General features: G+C 38.0%; 1 protein-coding gene across 1 annotated transcript in view; it reads left to right on the forward strand.

The window, feature by feature from the left end:
• ABCA12 (ATP binding cassette subfamily A member 12) overlaps positions 1-22,428 on the forward strand; it is a 174,594-nt gene extending 152,166 nt beyond the window's left edge. Inside the window, exons 40-53 of the mRNA XM_003784975.1 lie at positions 452-506; positions 1,070-1,247; positions 2,985-3,100; positions 4,146-4,305; positions 5,418-5,671; positions 7,779-7,983; positions 9,391-9,500; positions 10,152-10,293; positions 11,504-11,638; positions 13,819-13,922; positions 15,490-15,582; positions 16,804-16,909; positions 19,770-19,907; positions 21,245-22,428. Coding sequence (XP_003785023.1) covers positions 452-506; positions 1,070-1,247; positions 2,985-3,100; positions 4,146-4,305; positions 5,418-5,671; positions 7,779-7,983; positions 9,391-9,500; positions 10,152-10,293; positions 11,504-11,638; positions 13,819-13,922; positions 15,490-15,582; positions 16,804-16,909; positions 19,770-19,907; positions 21,245-21,352 — 1,904 coding nt within the window. The 3' untranslated portion in view covers positions 21,353-22,428. The remainder of the gene's footprint in view (positions 1-451; positions 507-1,069; positions 1,248-2,984; positions 3,101-4,145; positions 4,306-5,417; positions 5,672-7,778; positions 7,984-9,390; positions 9,501-10,151; positions 10,294-11,503; positions 11,639-13,818; positions 13,923-15,489; positions 15,583-16,803; positions 16,910-19,769; positions 19,908-21,244) is intronic.
• The last annotated feature ends 275 nt before the right edge of the window (positions 22,429-22,703 follow it).

Genomic DNA, 22,703 nt, shown 5'->3' on the forward strand with positions numbered 1-22,703 from the left:
TATAGAGGGCTGGGGGAGGTAAGTTTCTGTTCTTTAGGGAACCCTCATATAGTTGGCCCCCTCCTTCTTGAATTGCTTATTTAAATGTAATGCATTTCTAAAATGCTCCTAAAACATAAACATGTACGTGACCAGATAGAAGGAAGAAAGTGGAAAACAATTATTATTTAAATGTAATAGACTAGGGGAAATGTTATATAAGAAATGTAAATTCTCGTCCCCTTCCCAAAGATTCTATACACAATATAGAGAACTTTTCTTTTTATGTGCGTGCCATCAATTGTATGGCCTTGATGGGATTAGGGGAAAAATCATTTGCCTTTAATGCAGGATCCACAAAGTAAAATTCTTAGATCATGGCGTAAGGAGGAAAGTATTGTATGTTATTCATCTAAAAGTTGATATTGCTGATTAACTGAATACCGACTAATAGAACTGTCTCTTCCTGAAGGCATCATCATGTACAGCCACCCGTACCCAGGAGTGCAAGACCAAGAACAAGCCACGTAAGCAGCATCTCTGGCACGACTACTCTTCTCCTTGGCATAGCTGAGCCTCCGTACAAAGTGTTATAATTGGAAATCACAGTTGTATCTGAATGAATGTCAATCTAGAAGGACTGGTAATATAGGTCACTGACTGTGATAAAAGGAAGTTTCTGAAGGGGTATAGAGTGGGCTTGCAAGCAGAGCTTGTTGACTGCAGATTCAGACGCTGCTGCTTTCCTGAGTCAAGTGCATAAGTGCTTCGTCACTTCCACACATAGCATTTAAGTACTGTTTCTATGCTCAAGGACTGTACATCCCTGGCATACACCCTGTCACCCTTGGATACCGAGGCTTTTCTATCAAATATCCCTAGTCAACTCAGACGCAGTAAAACCACATTTATTTCAGGGTCACAGTAGAGTCGCATTGGAGATATTATCTGGCTGCCTTGCAGGAAGCCATATGTGTGTCACAGCCGACTCTTGTACGGTTTTGCTGATGGCTTACGCCATGAATCTCTCTGGAAGGAAAAGAGCTCCAAAAACTGATGTGTGCTTTCCTCTCCCTATTGCTCACTGTAGAATCAGCAGTTTAATCGATATTTTAGTGGCACTGTCCATCCTGATGGGCTACTCTGTCACCACCGCCAGCTTTGTCACCTATGTCGTAAGGGAACATCAAACCAAAGCCAAACAATTGCAACACATTTCAGGCATCGGTGTGACATGCTACTGGGTAACAAACTTCATTTATGACATGGTGAGTAACTTACGTCGTCACAGGACAAGCAGGATTAATGTGGACAGAAGGCATGTTTTATAGTCAAGAGTTATTTACTCTGCTTTGGTCAAATTATTATCACCAGGATAGGAAATTAAAAAAATAATAGTTTGTATCAGGCTTATCTTCATCCAATGGTTGAAGAAAAAAGAAACTCACCTGCCTTTGTCTCTCTGGACTATACCAAATTCCCTAGGACACTTAAAATGCAGATTCCTGGCCCCTACTCTAGATCTATTAAATCCCTATGTTGGGAGTGGAGTGTGGATAATATGCATTTTTAACAGGATCCCCCAGTGAATTTCAAGCATCCTGAAATCTAGGAATCCCTACTGTGAAAATCTTTGCAGCAAAATAGCCTTAACCCAATTGTGGTAAATAAGCCCATAAAAATTTAATCAGTGGCTCGGCGCCTGTGGCTCAAGTGGCTAAGATGCCAGCCACATACAACCAAGGTGGTGGGTTCGAATCCAGCCTGGGCTTGCCAAACAACAATGACGGCTGCAACCAAAAAATAGCCGGGCATTGTGGCAGGTGCCTATAGTCCCAGCTACTTGGGAGGCTGAGGCAGGAGACTAGCTTGAGCCCAGGAGTTGGAGATTGCTGTGAGCTGTGACGCCACAGCACTCTAGTCAGGGCTACAGCTTGAGGCTCTGTCTCAAAAAAAAAAAAAAAATTTAATCAGTAAAAAATTCAAAGTAGTAACCTCTGCTGAATGACACATTTGAAAAGATTAGTAGGGAAAAGAGGGGTAAATTCCATTTCTCTCATTTGCATAAAATGGTCCCAATTTTAGATGGTCATTCTTGATTCCAAACACACCAGTGTTGGCCAGAAGCCCAGGATGTATATGCCTGCCTGGTGATCATGGTGAGATTGTCTGGGTTGCTGTCAAGATCTCTGGCTTGAAGAGCTGGAGAGTAATTAACTGTATATTCATTTGGTTATTGTACCCAGCGAGGTCTGTTTGTTGTAGAAGTCGAATCTAAAAGAATAGTAATGAGTGCTCTGGACTTAATAGGAGCATTAATATCGAGAAAGCATCAAGTGTGCACTCTGTGAAGATTTACTTACCAGTCAGGATTCTGTTGCCTTATACTTGGAGCTCATTCCAAGGGAGGAGTTCCCCACCCCTGGCACCTTAATTAAATTCCCACCACCTTCATTATGCACATCTGGATGCAGTCATCCTCAGCCTCTCATATTTCTACTTGCCGACAAAATTCTAAGTTATTTGTTCACATGCCTGTGATTCAAGAAAGAGTGGGCCCCACTGCCCTGCTGTGTTGCACAGAGCGACTCACACTGATAACCAAGCCTCAGGAATCAACCATCTGAGAGAGTTCCAGTGTTCAAAAGGAAATCAATACTTTGAGGACAGAATTTAATATGATACCTGGCTGTCTTATCTTTGTCACTGAACCTCTGCCACACAATGTTCCGAAATCTCAAAGCATTGAGGCAGGAACGCCAGGAACTCCTCCTTGTATATTCATAAAGAAGGGAGACTGGCTTGACCTCGTATTGGAGCAAATAAACTCTCAAGTGAAATCAGTGTAGAATGAGGTGAGCATTACATTCAATGGGAACATAAATAAAATGCATTCCATCAAATATTCCTAGGTCAACTTGTTGCACTTTTAAACTAGATGGATTATGGATTTTTTTGGAACAATACTTGCCATATATTAAACATTATTTTCCATATTCCCATAGGTCTTCTACTTAGTGCCTGTAGCATTTTCGATCGGTGTCATCGCAATCTTCAAGTTACCTGCCTTCTATAGTGAAAGCAACCTCGGCGCTGTATCTCTCCTGCTTCTCCTGTTTGGGTAAGCTGCTGATTAAGCAATGAAAGAAGAATTAAGAGAATTAAACGCTTCTGGACACCATAGGACCTAAATCTCATTAGCTAAATTACAATTGCCTTGGGGTTTCCTTTGACATGAGTGATGACTACCAATACATTACACTTGCTAGTCCATAGTCTGTAAAATATAATACTTTTGAAAATTACTTCTGTTATTATTAATAGTAATACCTAACATTAATGAGCCCTTACTGGGTGCCAAGTGTCATGCCTACTAATTTACATATCTAAACTAATTTACATAAAAATGGATGCTTTAGAATTCACACCAATTCATGTGTGAATTTATATATTGACAAATTATAAAGAGTATATATAACATTATAAGGTATATAAACTCATGTATACTTATTTGTATTTATGTTTTCACAGATGTCTAAGGACACACACATAATAATGTTGCTTCTGTGTTAAGATAACACAGATTATACAGGTTGATATAATCAATGCTTAGCATAACAATCTTTTCTGCCCTGAATGCCTGAGTAGTATCCCTTCATTAGCAATTATAGCTGATGCAGGAGCTATCTATCTCTAGTTCTATCAAATTGCCTCAAAAGTGACTCAAGTCTTTGCTCAAAACAGGATATATAGTTTCTAACATGCTCTATATGTTTAGCTAGAATGCAATATCGTTGTTTCTCCTAAACTTCGAATGATAAGATTAATATTGATTAAAATTATATTTCTCAGCAACAAAAAAAATCCTGCATATGTAGACCACCACCATCCCGGGGGGGTGGGGGGAATTAATTTGTACATCTGATGATGCAGGGACTACACAGGGGTTTGTAAAAGTGACTTTTCAGTGTCATTGTTTTTTAAACATCCTTTGGTCTTTTCTGTCAAAAAGAGGAATAAAAGATCTAATTACAAGGCTTGGCAACTCCTTCCTAATGTTTATTTTTCTTATGGAACCCTATTTAAGTTATTTATTTATTTGTTGGTTTTTGTAAAATAAATTAACATGACGCATAATTTTAATTCTTAGTATTTTCAACCTGTAGTTATGCAACATTTTCTTGGATGTACTTGCTGGCTGGGCTCTTCCATGAAACAGGGATGGCCTTCATCACTTATGTCTGTGTCAACTTGTTCTTTGGCATCAATTCCATTGTTTCCCTGTCAGTGGTGTACTTTCTTTCCAAGGAAAAGCCTAATGATCCGGTAAGGTCCTTTTTTAGTCTGTGAAACTTCACTGAATGTATCAAAAGCTTCAGCATGTTCCAGGTGGAAAGAATTTCTTTTATTCTACATTCTTTAAATAGAAAAGAAGAATATCGTTTGATTCTGTTAAATTTAGGAGAGAGGAGAAATTCTCCTTTAAACAGCTTTTAAATTTTTTTTTTTTAGGCTTCATCTAGGTTAATGCTCATCATTGTATTTACTGAATGTCAAAACTATTGACATGTCATAGGACTTGAGGAGGGCAATGGAGGTGAAATCAGATATATTGTGTAGCGCTACATAAACCATGCAGCCGATTGGTCGGCTGAACCTTTTACTCATTAACAAATTCTCACGGTACGGTGGTGACAGACAATGACTTAGTTATATGACTGTGGGCTAGGAGTCATTTGATCATTCACAGGGGGAAAAACTCATTCTTTCCCCTTTCAATCACGTATTGGAGTCTGCTTCATTGCCAGCATCACTCTCTATTCAGAATTGGCAATTATGATTAGTGGGAAGAGAAGCACTAACAGTGCCAGGCAATTGAAAAGAAAAGAATAGAGAGGAAATGAAGTGAACTGAGGGATAGACAAGTCTGCTCCGGGAGGAGGAAGAAAATTCATGAGCTGGAAAGAGTTGGCCCCAAGTGTGAATAACGTGAAAGTGAGCCATTTGCTCCTCTTGGACACATGTCGTCTCCCCTTCCATCTCATTTCATCATTTTAGTCCCTTTCCAGATAGGATTTACCTGGAGTTCTGAAACTTCACTATCAAGTGCCTCCCTCGCTCAGCACCTACCACTCTCCTATACCAGACCCTCACGCACCAGCTGGTCCTACCCTCCTGGGATCTCCATCAGGTCTAGAAGTAATTTTGCCTCCAGGATTGGGCCCAACACCTTAGATTGCCTCAAGAAAAACAAAATCATTTTCTGTGACAACCTCCATCCACCACTTGGTTACAATAAATATTTATATGCAAATTCATCATAATTGCCACTCTAGATAGGCTTCTCATGTTTTAATATTTGCCTACATCTAATTTTAAATTTTCACCAATTTGTTGGAAGCCTAATGCTGATCTTTGTTTTTATTCTCTCATTTCAGACTTTAGAACTTATCTCTGAAACCCTCAAGCGCATTTTCCTGATTTTCCCACAATTCTGTTTTGGCTACGGTTTGATCGAACTTTCCCAGCAGCAGTCAGTCCTGGACTTCCTGAAAGCATACGGAGTGGAGTACCCGAGTGAAACCTTTGAGATGAATAAGCTGGGCGCAATGTTCGTGGCCTTGGTCTCTCAGGGCACCATGTTTTTTCTCTTGCGACTCTTGATCAATGAGTGGCTGATAAAGAAACTCAGGTAAATATAATGAAACATAGTGTGAGACGTCCATGAGAGAATGCAATTTAAAATATTCAGGAAGGGTCAATGGTTTAAGCTTTTCTACTAGTAATGTTTGGCTCAAAAACACTTGTAGCATGATTCACCATTCCTTTTATTCTGGTCAACAGTTGTCTCAACTTACTGTGTGTCTGCAAGTGTTGTTGTGGAGTGAGGGAATAAAATTAAATACGCACAGCTGTCTTCAGTGGTAGGGTGCATACACAGGAGATGTAGTCTTTCAGTAGAGTTCAGAAAAATGGAAACACTTTCACAGGCAGAAATGGAGAAACAGGATTGTAGCCTGTTGGCAACAAGTTTGGGAAAGGAAGACTGAGAGTAAGTCAGGACAGTGTCATAAATAAAAAGAAATAGCCATACCATGGACCCAGAAATTCCATTTTTAGGAATTGTTCCTATGGATATGCTTATGCATATGCAGCAATCCGTATGTATAAAATTATGTATTATAATAACCATTTATAACAGCAAAAGAATGGAAACGACATGAATGTTTTTCATTTAGGGACTAGTTAAATAAATTATAAACATCTATTCACTAATGCAACATTATGCAGCCAGTAGAAAGAGTGACACAGTTCTCCATGTAATATTTAGGATTGCCTCTAATATTTATTGAGTGAGAACTGCAAGGTTCAGAACTATGTATGAAGTGCTAGCATATTACCATGTGAGTTAAAGACAAAATAAATACATATCATTGTGCTTACAGATCCATAGACTATCTCTAATTGTGAGTACTGAGGAGAACTCCAGTATATATGGTTACAAAGGACTTACTTATTTCTCTGCATCTTTCAGTACCATTTGAATTTCAATATCATGTGTGTGTACCTATCAGCTATTGGAAAATCAAATTTTAATCAAAGAATAATAATGAGAGGAAAGACAGGAGCACAGATAGAGAAAAATATCGAGGCACGTTTAAGAAAGGACTAACACAATTTGATAAGAATATAGAATAAATGTCATGAAATAGCAGCAAAAGCTTAAAATGTAGTTGGAAGACTGAGTCCCCTAAATGCTTGCGAAAGAGATATGGTTTGGGGTTTATTCACAACAAACACATGGGAGTCCATTAAAGATTCTTGAACAGAGAGCAGCATGATCAAATTGTGCTTGAGGAGAGGTAATTTTGTGGAGGTGGTGTAGATTGAAATGGAAGAGCCAGAGAGAGCAGAGCGGTTTCAGGCTGCCGGAGAAATCTAGGTGAGGAGTAAAAGCCTATAATAGAAATTGGCAGAAAATAATCCATGATGGGGTGTTATAGAGCATTTCCAGGGTTTGGAGTCTGACTGCATGAGAAGGTTTTGGAATAGGTAAGATTCAAAACACCAAAAAAAAAAGCATCACAATTGGCATCTTTGGGGATATCGTGAAAAGAAACAAGAACATTGGGAGGAAGACCTGGATTTTTAAATTTTGTTTGTTTTCTTTTGGTATTTGTTAAGCAAGATGCTGAGGTGGGTTTGGGACTTAGTGTACAGGGCTGATAACCTTAAAATATTGGCTAGATCTTAGCTGAGACATGAACAGTAGAAAGAGTCGTACAGAATAACATTTACATTACTGATGATTTAAAAAGTAGAGATGTCTACTGTGTAACGTTGTGCCTGCAGTTAACAATGATGTACTGTGCTCTTAAAAATGTGTTGAGGGGGTAGATCGTATGTTAAGTGTTGCCACAATAAAAAAAGAAACATAGATGATTAAAAGTAAAAGGTGATCATCGGTCTTGGGTTTGTAGGTGCTGAGTTTTACTAATATTGCTGGACTGTTAAGAACTAATGTTCAAACATCTATTCACTTGCTTATTACTGAAATCAGGATGCTGAATTCTAACAGTGGATCTGTAAACATTTAAGGAATCAAAAGTAGAAGCTGTTTCCCAAATATCAGAGTGAATATGGGGAAGAGAATCCACACTAATTTCTCAGGTTATTTGAGTAGCATAATATAAAAAAAAAAAAAATTAAAAGTGAAGTGAAAACCCATTAAAACATTTCAAAATTGAGCAGCGCTATTTTTAAATCATTGATGTAAAATCACGGGGTCCATATTTTAGGCTCTTCTTCAGAAAATTTAATTCTTCACCTGTAATGGAGACAATAGATGAAGACGAGGACGTGCGGGCTGAGAGGCTGAGAGTCGAGAGCGGGGCAGCTGAGTTCGACCTGGTCCAACTCCATCGTCTCACGAAGACCTACCAGCTTATCCACAAAAAGATTATAGCTGTGAACAACATTAGCATCGGGATACCCGCTGGAGAAGTAAGGGACTCTGTTCTGTTTCTAACCGTCCTTTGTATTGGCATAAGTGGCAATTAAAATCTTTAATTTTTTCCTAATTTTTTTTCTAGACTATAAAAGTCAATCTGAATATTTCCGTGGATTATATATAATCTATATATCTATATATACAGTCAGCCTTTGGTCTCCAAGGGGGTTGTTGTCATGAGATACCGAAATCCATGGATGCTCAAGTCCCTGATATAAAATGGTGTTTAGTATTTGCACACAACCTGCACACATCCTCCTCGATCATCTCTAGTGTAAACTTTAAATCATCTCTAGAGTAAATGCTATGTAAATACAGTAGAATCTCTGTAACTTGGCCACCCAAGGGATTGTAACAAACTGGTCAACATCCGGAGGTCGACATAAGGAACTTCCATTGAGTACTTGTGGTGCTTGTCTGGTCTCTGAAAATTAGGTCAACTTAAGGAGGCTGTCAATGTAGAGAAGTGGCCAACTATGGAGGCTCTCCTGTGGTTGTTACACTGTTTTATTTAGGGAATCATGACACGGGAAGAGCTGTACATTCTCAGTAGTGATGTTTTCTTTTTCCTGAATATTTTCTCTCAAGGTTAGTCGCATCTAAGGATTGGAAACCCATGGGTATGGAGAGCCAGCTATTCATTTACATATGTACATGCATTATTTACCCCTGTGAGTTTTTCCCTATTAGCAGGGAGAATTCAACAACTACCAACTACAGTCCACTGTTCACTCCGGGGTGAACTTTGGTCAGGAAGCCAGTTCAGGCTTTTGTCTTCAAAACCTTTCATTCCCAGCCCTCTTCAAACAGACATAAAGACATCAATTTTCAGAAGTGAGGTCCCAGAGCTGCATCTATTTATTTATATTCTTGCTGTTTTCACAGCACCAGTATTAAGGCAGCTTTGAAAAGAGAGAGAGAGAATATGGCTCTTTCCCTTAGCTTTCCAAGCAGAGCTGTAAACTGCATGCATCAAATTTATTTGATGGTATAAAGAAATTATTGCTTCAGTAGCTTATTCAGTAAAGTTGTGAGTGTGTGTGAATAATATGAAATCTATAAATATAATGACTTCGTCAGGTTAGCAGATCTTATTTGTGGAGTATTTTATCATGTCACATAGCGGGGTGCTATAACGTGATATGTAAAACAAGGGCTGTGCAGATAAACAAATGTTTAGATGGTTAAGAGAAAAAAGATAACATAAGTATCCATTTGTTTTAAAAGAAAAAGTTTTACCAAGTGCCAGCAGAACACAATATCCATGAATAATTCCAGTGATTTATTTTTCTTGGTAATTTATTTCAGCCTGAGGGAATGAGGAAAGAAGATATAATAGCAACATGTCTTTGGTTTGAACTGAAGTTTACATCTTTTATTTTTCCTCCCCCCCAAACCAGTGCTTTGGCCTTCTTGGGGTGAATGGAGCAGGAAAGACCACCATATTCAAGATGCTGACCGGAGACATAATTCCTTCCAGTGGAAACATTCTGATCAGAAATAACACTGGGTATGAAAAACTAATGCTTCCCTGAGCAGGGTGGCTCACACCTGTAATCCTAGCACTCCAGCAGGCTGAAGCAGGAGGATCCCTTGAGCTCAGGCATTTGAGATCAGCCTGAGCAAGAGCAAGACCCTGTCTCTACTAAAAATACAAAAAAAAAAATTAGCCAGGCATTGTGACAGGCACCTGTAGTCCCAGCTACTCAGGAGACTGAGGCAAGAGAAACCTAGGAGTTTGAGGTTGCTGTAAGCTAGTCCACTGCCATAGCTCTCTAGCCTAGGCAACAGAGTGAGACTCTGTCCCCAAAAAAATAAAAAAGAAAGAAAGAAAATAAAAAGAAAGAAAAGGGAAGGGAAGGGAGGAGAAGGAAAGCTAATAGTTCAATTACCAAGTACAACATAATTATTTAGGAAAAAAATACTTAAAATGAACAGTTTAGATTACTTTGTATTGTATTATTAAATTATCAGGAGAGAAAAAACTAAGTGAGCAGAAATTTTTAAAACTTTAAGTGCGACTCTGATAGTGGTATTATTTTATCCCTTTTCATCAAAGTTACCGACTACCATGACCAAAATAAAGCTTCCTTCCCAACCTGTGGGGACCCGCAGAGATAAGTCTTTTGAAACCCATTCGTGTTTTTGATGCTCTCTTCAGATCTCTGGGTCATGTTGACTCTCACAGCTCATTAGTTGGCTACTGCCCTCAGGAAGATGCTTTAGATGACCTGGTAACTGTGGAAGAACATTTGTATTTCTATGCCCGAGTACATGGAATTCCAGAAAAAGATATTAAAGAAGTGAGTACAAGTGTGAAAAACGGGTTAGTGTGAAACCATTATTGCTTCTACTTCTCTATATCATCTCCTCAAAACTAACTGGGACATGGTGACATTTTCCTGTTGGCAATGACAATGAATCCATCCTAGTCTGGTTATGTATATTAGATGTACATACAGAGGGTGCCAAAAAAGTACACACATTTTAAGAAAGGCATAAACTATTAAATTTGTAGTATTTAAGTCACGTGTGACTTTGCAATCACAAGAGGGGCTCAACATGACTTGCCGTTGTCTTTTGTTATCAGTATATGTTGAGTGTTGTAATTTAATACAATTTTTTCCTTTTTTAAAAATGTGTATACATCTTTTTGGCATGCTTCGTATGCCGATGAAATCAGCTGTAGGAAACCTTTGACTCGTATTTGTTCTGTTACCTTTTTAAGAACAAATAGTGGCTCACACTCGCATCAGGCTCTGGGTTGAACATTGGTTGGTGAAGCCTGTGCCTCTGGGGCTTAAGCATTGGCACATACAATTAGCCACAAAATGCCCCAGCAGAATAGAATAGTTTCCACTTTGATTTTGAATCAGGGGCTTTGCACTTCACTGTACTATTTGCCTTTTTAATGGGATGGCTAAACCTTAGAGCAGTTTCCTCTATTTTTTCAATCCTGGGGACCTGTTGTATAAGTCCAATTAGGATTTTGTTATTTTCCAGGGCTATGTAACTACAGAAATAACCACAAAAACCCAAGATTACTAAGGTGCTCAAGTTTTGATATGTTTTAAATAGCCTTAAAGCCTTTGTGACAGCTCACCGCTCAGTAGGAATAAAGAGGCAGCAGGGATGGCAATCAATGAAAAACCCAAACTTATGAATTCTGTTTTAGTTCTTTTAAGCTTAACAAGAGAATCCCATGATAATACGCCATAAAGTACAACCTGTAACTGTCAACACTCACACTCACACATCTGAGGGAGGGTAGAATCCCCTAGCAAATGAGCCTTCAAGGAATTGTTTTTTATCTTTTCAAATAAACTATTAGTTTTAAGTGGTTTTTTTAAAAACAAAAATAAAATTAATGTTGAATTTAAATGTTTCCATTTTTTCCCTATAAACATTCTCCATAAGAAAATTTTTTGTCACAAGCAGATTTTTGTTTCCATTTAGTGCCGTAAGGGTTTCTGCAGGGAAAGGTCAACTCAACTCCTCTTTTGTTGTCCACAGACTGTTCACAAACTCCTTAGGAGGCTCCACCTGATGCCCTACAAGGACAGAGCTACCTCTCTGTGCAGTTACGGCACAAAGAGGAAACTATCCACGGCGCTGGCCTTGATAGGGAAACCTTCCATTCTGCTGCTGGTAAGAGACACGTGATGAAAGGGCTGCAGATCCACTCGGGTGTGTTAACATTCCACCTTCATCGTGGCACTCAACATTTACTGAGGTCTCACTGCGTGCTGATTTCTATGCAAAGCACTTTCCTTATATGCATGCCATCCCATAAAGAGAAGTTCTATTAACAAATAATTTGCTACCCCAACCAAATGCCCTCAAAAATGTTTTGTCAGAAGCAATGGACTCAGTGGATTTTAGAGCAAACACTGGCATGGGAGTGGGAAATAGTGGAAAGACATTCAAATAAGTAAAGTTATAAAACACGGTAGATTTTGATTCCAACCTCTTGAACAAATCGTGTCTCGTTCTATTAGGAACCTATTAGGGGAACTAACACTTTCCAACTTCTACTGTGGAGGACAGACATGTGTTAGAACAATGTATTGTGCTAGGAGTTTATTTCCCTGTTACTGAAAAATACAAGTTATCTACCTTGGGATATGATTCATAATATGCCGTACTAGTTTATTTGAATCTAGAGGGGCAAGAAGGGCATTCCACATTTATATTTTGATTAAAAGATCAAAAATTAAATTGATCGCCTAGGACTATAAGTTACACATAGTAATACAGTAATCTGCTCCCCAGGCCCAACATTGTGAAAGGGCCCTTATTTCAGAGAAACCAGCTTGGCCTTATTTTGGAAAATTCCCTTCGTTCAAAGAGCGCCAATCTCTGGAAGAGTCTTAACTATAGGCAATCATAATCCAGTTATAAGTCAGTTCTTTATTCCAGGAATTAAGTTGTACAGTGAATCAAATCATTTAAACTGCCAGATAGAATGATGCCTAGCTTACCTTTCCATAATATCAAAAGCCTATAATGCATCACATTTCTGCTCCTAACACAATCCTATTGTGTAAATGTCCCAAAATTGAACAAAACAACCCATCTGAGATAAGAGATATATAGCACTTTGAAATGTTAAAAGTGCTGTGTGTTATATCTTAATGAGCTGAAATATAGACTCTAAGAGAAAATTCAGAGAGAAAAAGGCCACACACATTTCCTTCCACATACATTTACTATACGTTCTATCTTCTTTGAAAATAGGAACAGTGACAGTATATCCTTTGATGTTTCCCCAAATTAACATTCATGCCTCTATTTTTTATTTTAAAAAGTTTTTAATTATTAATTTTATTTGATTCCTAATAAATATGTATTTATGGGGTACAGTGTGACATTTCAATTCATTTATACAACGTGTAATGACCAAATCATAGTAAGTAGTATATGCGTCATCTCAAACCTTCATTATTACCTTGTGTTAGGAACATTCAAAATCCTCTCTTCCACCTATTTGAAAATATGCTATAAATTACTGCTAACTGTAGTCACCCTGCTTGTTGCTTCTATCAGCTCAACGTTTTTAGCTTCCAAGTATAACTGATTTCTTTCTTTAAATTTAATATCTTACCATAAAAATAAGCCTCTGGTTACCCTATGCACATACTTTCCATCACATTTCTTTTTAATTTTTATGTAATCTTGACCTATACTTTTTTAATCACCTGTCAGGATCTATTATTGTTGAGATTGTCTATTGCTACATTTTCTAATTTTATGTCTGAACGATTTTCAAAATATCATTTACTTTGAAACATAACATACATCTTCCTTGGCAATTTCTGGAAATATTATTTTTATTTCCCTGAAGAGAGTTAACTTTCAATTAATAACAGAAAACTAAAAATACTCCTCAAACACATTAACTGAAATATCCAACGATCTTGTTTCTGCTTCACATAGCATATTATATCCATCACAGCCACAGTACTGTTATCAGAAGCAGGCTGGCAGTCCTGTTGAGATGTCTTCAAATATATATGTGACAATGTAGAATTAAATGCAAGAACTCTGCTTTGTCAGTAATTGAAGCAGAATTTTTTCCAAAGAAACATAAGAGACAGATGTAAAGTAACAGGGTGTCAACTTTGCTGAGACATTTTTTAAAACATATTGACAATTTTAAATGATTAATTTTAAGCAGCAGAGAGGAGCTTATTGAGTATGAAACAAGTTAGTCACAGGATCCTGAAAAGTGACTTATGTTCTAGGGAAGTGAAATGTGGTGATTCACGTAAAGAACCTCATCAAAAATTAATTAATTTGATAAATTTTTCTTGTAACTTTTTATTAAGGATGAGCCAAGCTCTGGGATGGATCCTAAATCAAAACGGCACCTCTGGAAGATCATTTCAGAGGAAGTACAGAACAGATGCTCTGTCATCCTCACATCTCACAGGTAAACTGAACGCAGGGCCCTTACAGTCAAACCACCCAATCTTAGGATGATAGGTGAGGAAAGGTAATCCTATGTAATGGGAGGATGGAGGATGGATGGATGGATGGATGGATGGAAGGATGAATGGAAGGATGGATGGAAGGATGGAGGATGGATGGATGGAAGGATGGATGGAGGGATGGAGGATGGATGGATGGAAGGATGGATGGATGGAAGGATAGATGGATAATGAAGGCCCACGATTGTATCAATATCTTTACAATAGCAGGAGCAAATCAGGCAGGCTCTATGGTATGAGTAGAGCTCTCATGGTGGGACAAAGTTCAAGGTCTAAGCAGTCTTTTTAAAATCAAATTCCCCATGACTTATGGCCTTCTTAACTCAACTATGGCTCCCTGTTGCTTACCAGATAAATTTCAGAATGCTTCGGCTCAGTATTCAAGGCCTTCTATTCTCTGGCCTCATCTAAATATTCCATCTCTTTTCCCTGCAACACCCTCTCGCATCAGTCGATCTGAATGACATGGTTTATACCCTCACACTGGCCCTTCTCCCCTCCTAGCCCTGGTTGGGCTATGCTCTCTACTTGAAAGGGTCTTTTCACAAAATCTCTCCATATTCTAATCCTACCAGTCCTTCCAGAATCTGCCCACTTGCCTTTCCTCCATGAAGTAGACACCTCTAGTCAGCTAAGCATAAGAAGCATTCCGAGCTGTCCACACTTTTGGCTTCTCTGAGCCACACTGGAAGAAGAAAAGTTGTCTTAGGCCACACATGAAATACGCAAACATTAATGAAAGGCAATGAGCAAAAAAATGTCCGTGCATAATTTTTGTTATATCCCTGCCACCAGTGATATGCAAAAAAGCCTTCACATAATCCACATGCCACCCACTCAGGTTGAATACATACAGCATTTTATCTGTGACTCTTATCAGGTTGGCTTTGTCTTATAATTTGTATTAAGTTTATCTTTGCATTGTAATTATCAATGGTAGAAAAAGTGTTAGCTTTTCTATGATCAAGAGACTTGTTTCCATCTTAGCTTTGCCCCAGCACACTGGAGCCAACCATTGACTATCCATTAGCTTTTATATGAAAGGGACAAGGTGATACTTCAAATCTCCTGCAGTTATCATAGTCCATGAAATTAGAGATTATACAATCAAGTGTAAATTCACTAGTTATTAATCCCGAAACATAAAATCCCAGTAAAGGTGGGATATGAAGCATAATGAAGAAAGTTTGATGTCATTTTGGCAATGTTTCTGAGAAAGCATAGATCTGGAGTCAGCTTAAAAGAATTATTAGGTTTGATAGAGGGATCATTCCAGGTGAGAGAGATGGCAGCAAGCTGTAGAAGTGGTAATAAACCCTCTCTGAAGACATTAATTTACACTCAAAAGATTTATTTTTTTTCTCCTTCAAAATAACTAAAAACAAAAAGAGAATGAAGGAGCAAAAATAGTAATTCTAAGACGCCGTACTGAAACGGAGAAGTTTATGCTCATGAACGTCCCGATTTTCTGTGTCTTGAATGCTAACGTGATTCTGCTCTGTCATTCAGCATGGAGGAATGTGAAGCTCTCTGCACCAGGCTGGCCATTATGGTGAACGGAAGGTTCCAGTGTATCGGCTCTTTGCAGCACATAAAGAGCAGGTGAAGAGCAAATGCATTCACAGACAGGGTAGAGCAATCCCTCCCACGGTGCCCTCCTCATTTTAAAGGATTACCTCAGCAGCCTGAATAGTAAAACTGAGATAGAGAAGCAAATCGTTGACTCATCTTAAATTTAAATGATTTGATGGAGAGTTTAATGTCTTTTTCAGTTAATAACTCAAAAACCTAGAAGGCCTACAGCTAAAAAATAAACAAATAATAAATTATCCACAAGCAAAATACCCTCAAGAAGAGATTTCTTGTGTTCTTCTTCTTGTTGTTGCAGTTTGCCTGGGGCCGGGTTCAAACCCACCACCCATGGTATATGGGACCGGCGCCCTACCCACTGAGCCACAGGCACCACTCCTCAAAAAGAGATTTCAAGAGTTTATCTAATAACAAATTTGACCTTGGCAAGTATAGGAAGGGATAGATTTTTATCTAGCCGTGTTCGTTTTTCCATTTTCACAGGCTCTCAGCCAACTAGCCAATGTTTTTACCATGGTCAAAACCTTTTAGCCAAGAATACTTTATAGAAATGTGTATAAATATCATATTACTATAAAATTAAAATAAATTAATAATTTATATTCACCAGAGCGTATATGCATTTATACATATCCACATTAATCTCCAAACTTCAGATATTACTTTATACCTTTCTGTACAACAAGTTGACTTTTTTACAAAGTAATATTAACCAAGGTAAAGATAAAAAGACGAAAGAGGACTTCAGTTGCTCTTGGGGAGTCTGTTGTGACTTGTTTGCAGACTTTATTCTGGATACAAACAACATCTTATTTGAATATTTATTTTTAAAACTCCAGTAATGTTAATCTTTCCTGTTGATGCCAAATCTCCAAGAGCCAGCCTCTCAAGTGCTTGCTTATTTTAAGTTAGAAAGTATTTAACCCCAGAAATTGACATCCATGGCCAATTCATGAATGTCAAAGAAAGCCAAGGTTTTATGTTTTCTTTTCACTGCAACTTTTGCCCAAAGATTCTGATTTTATATAGAGGTAGAAACAAATAAAAAAATCATGGCAGTGCCCTATATCCAGTTTGTAACATACCCTGAACTTTTATGGCAAAATGACAGTCTTTATCTAAGGAAAGGGGCTGGTAATGGTCCGCTTGGGTCCTGTTTCATTATCTGCAATTCCAGGGGAGCTGTTTCGACAAAATGTAACTCATATCATAGTTTGCACTTTTTCTTTCTAGGTTTGGACGGGGATTTACTGTCAAGGTTCACTTTAAAAATAACAATGTGAGCAGAGAGACCCTCACCAAGTTCATGCAGCTGCACTTTCCGAAAACATACTTAAAAGTAAGTGATTATCTCACCTCTCGATTTTGATGGGTTTTTGCTCGTTATCATCTAATGTCTTAGTAAATGTTTATCTTCATCTACAGGTTGACCACGGCTTTATTATTACTCTAAACTTACCAGTTCAAGACGCATAACACTCCAAACCACACTCAGTATGAACAAATAGAATCTTCAAATTAATGATGTATTTCTGTAGCAACTTAAAGTTAACACAGTCCTTTCATATATATTTATTTATTTCTTCCCCACAAAGTCTTTGTGATGACACTGTACTCATTTTCGAGTGGTACATATTGCTAATTTACTAGTTAGGCATGTCGGAGAACTGAGGAACGGCAGGTATGTGTTGAAGGCATAAAAAAAGCTACTGAGTTCTAAGGTGTCACAACTGGATGAAATTATCTCCTTTGTTTTCTCATTTCAAAGATGAATCCACACGACTGGGTGGAAGTGGAGTCCTCGAGTCCCAGACTAGTCAGATATTTTATAATTGATTTCATCCTATATACACACAGCTATGAGTAGACACACACACGTAAGCTAAATGTACTTGATAGAAAAAGTTATGATTATCGTATCTTTGATGTCCAGGTAAATTGTAGAAGATGATGATGGCAAATGATTGTTTTTAGAAGGAAATCAGATGTGGAATGATGGAAAAAAAAATTGGAAAGACCTGGGCTGAGGTCTGGCTATGCCTGTGGGATATCCAACAAGTTAACTAAATTCTCTCAGCCTCATTTTTCTTATTTGTAAACAGAAATCCAGTATCTCCCCTTCTCTGAGGGGGATTCATTCCACCATCCTCAGAGGACACCTGAAACCTCGGATGGTACCAAACCCTGTACCGTTTTCTCCTGTGTAGTACCAGGGAGGTAGCATTCCAGTGTGGATACTGGACAAAGGGACAATTCATGTCCTGGAATGGGAAGGTTTGAGGTTATATTACACTACTCAGAAAGGCAAGCAATTTAAAATATATGAATCATTTGTTTCTGGAATATTCCCCTTAATACTTTCAAACCACAAGGGACCACAGGTAACTGAAACCATGGAAAGCGAAAACTGAAGATAAAAGGTGACTACAATAACACGTACTTCATAAAATCGGTGTGAGAGCTAAATGATTAAGGGTCCACAAAGATAATTCACCAACTATAAGGCACAATATTAATGTGACGGGATTGTAGACAACAACATAGATTGCAGTTTGAAAAAGAATTCATCTTTACAAAAAGAAATACCTTTGCCTCAGCCTCCCCAAGCATTAGGTAACTTCTCCAGGAAATAATAGCTTTCATGATTCTTATCAAAACCCATTTTCTATCATCTAAATTTAAATCAAATGTAAAAGCTAAAGGACATCTTTCTTGCACAAATTGTATTGGTTGTAACACTTTTTCTTTTAGCGAATTTCTGTGTTTATTCACTGAGTGATGAAATTACATTCTCCCTGGTCTGTTCCTCTCGGGACCAGGGCTATACAAGGCAAATGCGGTGATGACAAAAGTTTGATTTTTTTTTCCCTAGGCAGACCATTCTTTACAAATCTGTGATGGTGTCTAGATCTCTAGAAGGGAAATAGCCAGAACAACATTTTGAGAGCAAACACAAGCAAGATTTCCAGATTGCAGTGTCAGGTAGAATGCAGCTACAAGTTGACGGAAAGGCTGGGCAGTGCACACACGGGCGAGGAGAAAGTCTCGAATACCTGGCTCAAAATTCATGGTCTTGATCTGATCTATAGAAGTCACAAGGGCAGATTCTGGAATAAGAAAACATCCTGATGAAACTAGTAAAGATTCAACTAGCTGCTTTGTGCCAGAATCAATGGCTTCTGATGAGGCTGACGTAGTTGCTCAGATGTGGAGTGATAAGCACCAAGTTAATAATACTGATGGTGCAAATAGACAGGAAAAGTTACACTTGAGAGACATTTTAAAGGAATAATAAATAAGATGTGGTAACTGACTACCACAGCTGCTTTGGGAAAAGCAATTTGTTCAAGATACTCCAGGCAATAAGAATACATCACTAAGTCTCACCTAACGTGCATGATGTGAGGGTGTTTCCGCACACAACTCTGGGGGAAGGGCTCAACTCCAACTTGAACTTTACCTCAGAATCAAAAACAATGTAACCTAAACATTTGTATCCTCATATGAATTTGAAATAAAAAGATAATAGATTACTAAAAAGAAAGTGATACTATTGACTAAAATAAAGAAATGGAAAAGAATTTTAGGATGAATCCAGAAAGGATGCAACATCACTGGACTGAAGTTTCTTCTAGACAATGCTATTGAAGTCCAGCATGTCCAGCCAATATAAACTGAACAGCTAATTTCTAGCCTTTGAGAATAATTCTAACATAAAAATAAAATTTCTAAAATTGATCAATTTATACCCCTGGGGGAAGGGCTCCCCTGCAACTTGAACTTTACCTTACCATTGAAGACAACATAACCTAAACATTTGTTCCGCTCTATTAATTTGAAATTTTTTTAAAAAGAGAGAAAACTTGTGTGAGCTGAGCATAGCCTGACATGTGAAATGCCATTCCACGCACTTTTTGTTTCCAGCAAGATTATAATGACTGTAGGAGTTCATATGAATGTAGAATGCCTGGGAATTTTCACTAACTTTTTACTTTGTTTTCTCTTTGATAATTGTAAAACTTTTCATCTCATCTTTGCAAGCTATTAGTTTTAAAACATACCCATTCTTTGCAGTCAGATCATTTTCAGTGGAATGAATTTCAGTATTTTCCCTTCCTTAGCTGTTGGTAAAATTATGCCTAATCATGTAGACATAGCTTGACATTGCAAAACAAAATTTTTTCTTTTGGTTTCTGCAGGATCAGCACCTTAGCATGCTGGAGTATCATGTACCTGTCACAGCGGGAGGAGTAGCAAACATTTTTGATTTGCTGGAAACCAACAAGACTGCTTTAAATATTACAAATTTCCTAGTGAGTCAGACCACTCTGGAAGAGGTAAGATGTATAGCAGGATGCATGTGCTCAACTTCACATATTAATTATTATGCATTCTGGTTATTTCTTTTTAATGACATTCAATTTCTTTTTAATTGAATTAATATCTAATCTTGCACCTGAAAAACTTAGCAAAGAGCCTAATTAATTTCTGACTTCATTTGGGGATATTAAAAAAAAAAAAAGATCTGAAAGGCACTATTTTTATTGGAGAAAAGACTTTTTTTCCATTCTATAGACATCTATATCCATCAGGTAGAATGTAGGTAAAGCTACAAAACACTAATTTCACCAACAAAACTAACAGCTATGAACATTTTGTTTACTTTCTTCAAGAACATTTCTGTTGATTGGCTTCCGGGATTAGGGTGGGATGGGGCTAGTTAGAGAGAATTTGGAGCCAGATCTTTACATCTGCTCAATTCAGCCAATTAAGGTGGCAAATGCAGAATCCTTTCCTTTCCATTACATCATTCATCTTAATTACACTTACATTCAGTATCTAGAGGCATCATAGGTAATCCTGGATAGCACCTCTGCACTGTCTTAATTTTGTACAGTTCAACCACATGATGTACACAATATTTGATTGCATCTATTAGTGGAATGGATCTGAAAGTAAGGCCTTAGGAGTCTCTGAGTCATTCCACAGGGTCACATTTTGTGGACAACAACTTTTTATGGGGCTTTAGGCATTTTAATGGGGGCTTTAGACAATCGTGGTTTTGCTGACAGAGAAGATACGGTCTTTGACTTATGAACAACTATCAGTGCCATGCCTAGAAAAAAAAATAGACTCTCAAATTGTTTTTGGATTAATCTGTCTGACTAATAGATTTAATGATTTTTGACAAAGTAAAAAGGTATACCTGCTAAATAATTGGCTTACTGGACATACGGTTAATGTGGGCTTTCTATACAAATTTGATTTGGGGCATTGACTCTTAAAACTAGTGAAACTTCTCTCAACATATCTGAACAAATATCTGATAAGAACTTGAGTCTGGGCTCCTTGTTTATACCTGATATTGACATATATCATATGGATACAGATACATGGCTATATATACTCAACCATAGCTTTAAATTTAGATGATATTTGTAAATATAATCAGAGTCATAAACATAGTCATAGATGCAAATGCTATTTTCAAACTCCAGTTATATTTGAGAATTGAAAAGATTCCTAGTGAGCCTATATCTGTATATAGGACCATTCCTCCATAAAATCTAATTTTCTTGTTTGCTTTTCCGTTGTGTACACACCTGTATGATTAACCTTACTTCTTCCTGGGGCCTACTGTGCACTAATGGCTTTATTTTCTCTGAAAAATCAGGTTTTTATCAACTTTGCCAAAGACCAAAAGTCCTACGAGACTGTCGACACCAGTAGCCAGGGATCCACTATCAGCACTGACTCACAGGATGACCACATGGAGTCGTAACACTTCCAGCAAACTCCATCTGAGCCCAAGGCCAATGACTTCATTTTGAGAAAAAGCTCTAGAAGTTACCACTTCCTCAGAATGTCTTCACTTTAAAGTATTATTCTGTATGGAGAGCTACCATAGTGTAAGACTAGCAAGTAATTATAACTAGAAAGGTTCTTCCTTCTAAGGTCAGTAGATGTTTTTGCTGCTGAAATGAATCCCTGTACACTCATTACTCTGAGTGTGCCAACATATTTGGTGGAGATTCTTAGGCAAAGGTGAAACCACATCAAAATAAGTGTCTTAATTTATTACTTTCAATAAAAAGAAAGCTTAAAAGGCATGGAGATGAGTAGTTGGAAAGTTACGAGTGGAGAGAAAAAGGAAGATGCTTTGTGGTAGGTAGGGTTGGGTAAACAAATGAAATAATTTATTTCCAGAAAAATAACAGAATGGGAATCCCCCTGAGTACATGACTCTGCTGTGACATGTAATGTGCTCCAGGCCAGTTAACATTCGCAGAGCACTGGGTACAATGGCTGCATCATATGTTGCATGTCATTTTCAGTACCTGGGAATACATGGGGACCTATGCAAAAAGTGCCTTTCCACAAGTATGTGATGGAGACGGCAGTTTACCCCGGTGGTAAACAGAATTTAGATTCATTTCTGCCACGCCTTGCTGATCGATAGGAAGGTGTAAGGTGGAGCAAGAAGCTACTTATACTTTGCGGGGCAGAGTGGAGGGCAGAAATGGGGTGTCATCTGGGCATACACGAATCCTGAAAAGAGAATTCACATGCTGCTGGCAGGCAACACTTTTTTAAACAGAAACCCTCATATTCTGGGTTTCTTCTCAGGAAACTGTCCTGTAAAGGAAGAATGAATATGAAAAGAATTTTCAGCTAATTACCTGGCTGACCCAGAATTGTGTGAATGGCTGTAGGGTAGACTTAACAATGCCAGTGACACGGCCCTCCGTGCTCTACATCCCATTTGTGTGCGTGTCTGTGTGTGTGTCTATACAAGTTTGCCAGCTTTGGCATGAGTGTTTCCGTTTCAAAAATCAATAAACTCAAAGTTTAAAAAAAGATCATTCATGTTGTCACTTCATTTGTTAGGAAAGAGCCAAGAATCTATTTTATCAAATGCTTTTTATGTATCTGTTAAGAAGATCATGTGGTCTTTGTTTTGTTGTTGTTGTTGTTTTGTTTTTTTAGAGACAGAGTCTCATTTTGTTGCCCTCAGTAGAGTGCTGTGGCATCACAGCTCACAGCAACCTCCAACTTAGGGCTTAGGTGATTCTCTTGCCTCAGCCTCCCAAGTAGCTGGGACTACAGGTGCCCGCCACAATGCCTGGCTATTT

The sequence above is a fragment of the Otolemur garnettii genome, unplaced genomic scaffold, assembly GCF_000181295.1.
Source record: "Otolemur garnettii isolate 467f Iridium unplaced genomic scaffold, OtoGar3 scaffold00013, whole genome shotgun sequence".
NCBI lineage: Eukaryota > Metazoa > Chordata > Mammalia > Primates > Galagidae > Otolemur > Otolemur garnettii.